The sequence below is a fragment of the Hipposideros armiger genome, unplaced genomic scaffold (assembly GCF_001890085.2).
Source record: "Hipposideros armiger isolate ML-2016 unplaced genomic scaffold, ASM189008v1 scaffold_494, whole genome shotgun sequence".
In the NCBI taxonomy this organism is placed as follows: Eukaryota; Metazoa; Chordata; class Mammalia; order Chiroptera; family Hipposideridae; genus Hipposideros; species Hipposideros armiger.
Genome location: NW_017731844.1, coordinates 76,948 through 82,063, shown reverse-complemented (window position 1 = coordinate 82,063; position 5,116 = coordinate 76,948). Strand labels below are relative to the sequence as shown.

The window sequence follows — 5,116 nt, the reverse complement described above, 5'->3', positions numbered from 1 at the left end:
CCCCACCCCCGCCCCGCGTTCATCTACGCCCCAGGCTCAGGCCACCCTGATCATGGGGATTCCCAGCACACTTGGGGGGAAGAAGACAGGCCCCCAACCATGAACGCTCCTGGTGCGTCAGGGTAACTAACAGCAGGAGACGCTGTGTGAGGGAGGGTGGCTCCGCTGGAGCAGAGCGGAGACCGCAGGCAAGAGAGCCGCGGGGCACAGACGGGCTCCGCGGGGCACAGACGGGCTGCACGTGCGCAGACCCTCAGGTGGGGACACACGCCGGCCTGAGGGGAGAGGACCAGGCTCTGATGGGGGGTTGTCTGCAGGGCCAAGAAGGACTGGATTTATTTGGAGCGCAGTGTGGCCGCAGGCTGGACAAGGTCTTTCCAGGTGCCCTGGCTCCAGCTGGTGGGAGAGAAGGGGGTGCTTTAGGTGACCAAGGGGTCCACTGAGGGAGGCGGTGGAGGCTCAGGCCAGGGACAGGGCAGTGGCTGGGGCCGCGGGGGGGTGGACGGACAGGAGCTCCAAATGGAGGGTGGGGTAAAGCGAGACACCTGGCGTGTTGGTTTAGTTTCATGTAGTAGCCGGTAAGGCACACACGTTTCGGCTTTGTTTCAGTGAATGGGACAACTGAGAGACACCACCGCCAATACGTCAGGTCTCTGTGTTTGTATGAAGTGCCGAGGCCGAATGTAAACGGGTCCCCCCGTTTACTGTGGTTCCTCTCAGGGGACCAAGGACATTGCCACATAGATCTTCCTTTAAAACACACGAGAAGAGGGATAAAGCAAGTCTGAAAGTAGGATTTGCTTCTAAGTAGGACGTTTATGGTTCTGATTTGACATAGTTTCGGGATGCCAGCCAGGGGCATGGGGTGAGGAGAGTGGTCAGTCCATTCTGCACGGCTGGGCCCAGGGCATGTACCCCAGCCCACCCTGCAGCCCAGGCCAGCACTGACCCCAGCCCAGGGGGTCACCGACTCCCAGCCTGCGCGCCCCCAAGCCCCCCTGTGCACTGCGCCAAGCCCAAGGCGCCCCAGGTACTGCCTGCCTGCCTGGCAGAGGAGGTGAGCGGACCAGATAGGGAGCCTCACCCTGGCCTGGGAGCGGCCTTTGGGCTGGGCTTGCCCACTGAGTCACATCTTCGGTGTCCCTGCTGTTGGCCCTTCCACCCTCTCGAGGAGCTGAGGGCAGGAGGGGAGCACAGAGCAGGCGTCCTCGCTGGCTGGCCATGCCCTGGGGAGGCAAGGAGGACACAGCTGGGAGTGGAGCGCTGAGCGACCTGAGCGACAGTGGGGTAACAGCAGGTGGCCTCGAGCAGCCTGGCTGCCCCCTGCCTCCAGGGATCTCACCTGATCAGGCTCAGGACCGGGCACTTGCTGGTGGGCAAGTGACGTCAGCCTCTGGGCCTCAGTTTACCCGGCTGTAACTGGGGTGGTGGTCTCCTACGGTGTGCGGAGGACGCAGAGCTGCTGGCCCAGTCCCCAGCACGGTAGCTGATGAGCCTGCCAGGACCAGGCCTCGGTCGGGCCAGCCAGGCAGAGGACCCACATGGGCACCTGGGCCCTGGGCTCAGGTCCCATGCAACCACCTCCTCTCTGCACCCTGGTCACTCCATCTGTGAAGTGGGCAGGCCCTACGTCCCAGGTGAGAGGACTGAAGAGGGGCTGAGGAAGCGTGGTCATGGGGAGGGGACACATGGGGACCAGGTGACACTGGAGGGGTGACACATGTGGACACAGGGCCACAGGGTCCCCAGGCTTGGACGTAGGGCCACAGTGAGCATTTTCAAATGAAAGGACTTTTTTGCACCATGAACCATTGCCTTCCCCACCCTTCCATCAGCAGTTCACGGGCCCTTCTTGGGTTAAAATATGTTTATCACACCTGAAATTAAAGAGACGAAATTCGTCTTGAATGTGAAAATAGGACCGATGAGTGGCTGGCCGTGCACGTGTGGGGGTGCATGTGTGTGAGGTACCCAGACCCCCTTCCCTCAGGACCTTGGAGCCTCATGGGTACCGTGGGGCCACCCTGCTTGCTACCCTGGACCTGGCCGCCGCTGCTAGACGCTGGGCTGCCGCTGGGGGGGTTCCCCAGCCACAGGGGTGAGTGACCGCAGCCCAGACTCCTCCTCGCCCCCCCTCTTAGATCACCCAGGGCCTGGTCATCGGGCAGCTGAACAAGCACTTCTCAGAAGGAGCGCTGCTCCGGGCTAGCGTGTTGGTCTTCTGCGTGGTGGGACTGGCCATGGTGAGAGCACCCCGTCAGGCTGCCCCCCCAGCAAAGACCGTGGTCCCGGGCGCACTCCACCCTCTGCACCTGCTCAGTTTGCACTTGAGCCACTGGGCCCCACCCCCACCCAGGGCCACGCTTATGGAACCAGGGATGGCCCCCCCTGCCCTGGTCCCCTGGTCCTCCTGTCACCCCGGCCCCTGCCCTGCCTGGTTCCCTGGTCCTCCCATCACCCCGGCCCCTGCCCTGCCTGGTCCCCTGGTCCTCCCGTCACCCCGGCCCCTGCCCTGCCCTGTGCCAGGCACGGATGTCCAGCATCCTCCATTTCTGCCTCCTGATGCCGGGCCTGATCTTCAGCCTGTGTGCCCTCAACGTGGTCACCGACAGCATCCTGACCAAGGCCGTGTCGCCCTCAGACACAGGTAAGGGCAGCACCCCAAGCCCGGTGAGGGGCAGGCCTGGGGAGACCTCAGCCCGCCTCTCTGGGAAGCCTGCTGAGTGCTTTCAGGTGCAACGGCTGTCCCGATTTGGGGCTGAGTCTGCCTGGACCCAGGCAGTGGGTTGGGTGGCCTGGGGTCTCAGTGGGCAGGGTGGAGTGGAGGGCCGAAAGAAGGCTCAGGGGCGATTCTGGCCACTACCCAGCCCGTCTGGGCCCAGCCAGCCTTGCACCCGGCCCTGCAGACCGGTCCAGGGGGATGGGAGGAGGGCTTCCCAGAGGTGGTGTCTGGCTTGGCTGTAAAGCATGGTCAGGATTGCACGAGAAATGGGGAGTGAAGATGGCTTTCCAGGCTGGGCCCCAGCTAAGCAAAGGTATAGAGATGCCGACCTGAAAGGCTGCTACAGAGGCCAGGGAGGAAGACAGCCAGCCCAGTGGGTGGAGAATGGGAGAGACGGCTAGAAAGGGGGTGGGCTTCCTGCTGGGCGGCCTGCTCTCCTCTCCCCAGGACATGGGCGGCTCATAGGGGTGTGCAGGTGCCGAGTGACTGAATGCACACAGCTCGTTAAATCTAGGCAGCCTCAGGCCGCCTAGTGGGACACAGGCGCCCCCAGACATGAACCTCCAGCCCTCATTCTGCACCCAGCTTTCTTTCCTGAGGCTTAGGAGTCTCCCATCCAGACTGGGGGTCCCTAAGCCCGACAGTGCCCCTACCCTGTCCTGGGCATAGTACAGGTTGAGCTGGTTGAGGGTGAAGGTCTCCCCAGTAGCAGGGCCAGAAAGCTTAGGGGGGCCTGGCTGACCTTCAGATCATCCACCTGTCTGTTGGGGGGACAGGGGGAGGCCTGGCGGCTGACAGGCTAGGCCTCTTCTCAGGGCTGCCTTGGGGGCCTCCAGGGCCTTTCACACCTGTGGCTCTGTGGTCCTGGGAGGCCAGGCTGGGTCTGGAGGGCTTCCTGGAGGTGGTGGGTCAGCACTTTGCAGAGACCAGGAGGAAGGGGCCGGGGAACAAGGCCTGGGGAGAGGAGGGCAGGGCCTGGCCTGGGCCTCACTGTGCCCAAGGCCCCACCCCTCAGCTTGGAAGGAGCCAGGAGGTTCCCAGCAGCAGCCTGGGAACCGGAGACCAGAGGGGGCGGTAATTGCTCCCGGGAGTCTGCAGGGCGTGTGGGCGATGGGAGAGGCAGCTCTTAAATTTCCCCCACGCGGGCCCTGAGCCCGGGCGGGGCCTCAACAGGCAGCTCCTGGCCAGGCTTTCCAACTCGGGTCCTGGGTTCTGACGCCCCTGGGGCTGGGGACCCTCTGGGCAGATGTCCACGTTGACAGTAGCCAGCACATGCTCGCCCACACAAGGCACAGCTGACAAGACGGGCGTGTAGACAGGGTGTCGGGTAACTGGGGGCGTTTGGGGGGGGCAGACAGCTACGTGGACCTGGGAAGTGGGGGCACAGAGGCAGTTGGGGTGCCCTTCTCGTGCCCCTCCCCGGCCCTGTGGGGAACGCGCCTCCAGTTCTGACGAGGATGCTGGGGGCTGTAGGAATGACACTGGGGGTGTCCCGGCCTGCCTTGCACCCCAGCCCCAGCTCGCACCACCGTGGTTCAGGAGGACTTTTCCCTGTTTCACTCTGCTGGGAGTCCATGGCCATCTCCCCAGTGGCCTGGGATGGCAGGGCCTGTGACCTGTGCTTGGAAACTTCCCGGGGCAGCGCAGAGGCTCAGCCCCACTTCCGGGCATGTACACTGAGGCCCCTTGGTGCTGGGTGGTCCACAGGCGCAGACCCGCAGGCCTGGGGAGGGAGCCGGGGCAGCAGGAGGGTCGCGGGCAGTGGAGGCCTCTGCTGTGTTCTGGAAGTGGGTGGCTGGGGTGGTGACACTGGGGACCCACCCGGGCCTGACTCACACCACCCCCCTCACCCCACAGGGACCATGCTGGGCCTCTGCGCCTCGGTGCAGCCGTTGACCCGCACGCTGGGGCCCACCCTGGGCGGCCTCCTGTACCGCAGCTTTGGCGTCCCTGTCTTCGGCCACGTGCAGTTTGCCATCAACTTCCTTGTCCTCCTGGCCCTCTGGAGACAACCTCTGCCCCAGAAGAAGAGCAGAGTCCAGTGACCCTGGACCCTGGGCATAGACTGGCAATAAATTCCCTGGGAACCTCTTCTGACCTGATTTCTGCCAGCTCCCGGGGGGCCTGCCTGCATCTGGTTGGGCAGGAGGCCTGGGGGGGGGGGGTCAGATGGAGCCTCCCATGCTGGAGGGCTTCCTGGAAGAGGGGCGTGCAGCTGGGCCCCTGGACTCAGGGGGGAGCAGAATCACTCATCCCCTGCTGTGAGCTAGGCCCTGCCCCCTGGGGTCTATCATCACACCCGGTGAGAAGCCCCCTCTGCTAACGCCCAGACAGCTCGGCCGCACCCCGAGAGGGAGCACCCTCTCTGCCTCCCCGCCCTCCGCCTCCTGCCCC

The 5,116-nt window shown here is 64.4% G+C and overlaps 1 protein-coding gene across 2 annotated transcripts in view; it reads left to right on the top strand.

Annotated features, from left to right (window-relative positions):
* SLC67A1 (solute carrier family 67 member 1) overlaps positions 1 to 4,813 on the top strand; it is a 23,248-nt gene extending 18,435 nt beyond the window's left edge. For both annotated transcript variants that reach the window (XM_019667307.1, XM_019667306.1), the window contains exons 9-11: positions 2,142 to 2,243; positions 2,527 to 2,647; positions 4,580 to 4,813. In XM_019667307.1, coding sequence (XP_019522852.1) covers positions 2,142 to 2,243; positions 2,527 to 2,647; positions 4,580 to 4,767 — 411 coding nt within the window. In that variant the 3' untranslated portion in view covers positions 4,768 to 4,813. The remainder of the gene's footprint in view (positions 1 to 2,141; positions 2,244 to 2,526; positions 2,648 to 4,579) is intronic.
* The last annotated feature ends 303 nt before the right edge of the window (positions 4,814 to 5,116 follow it).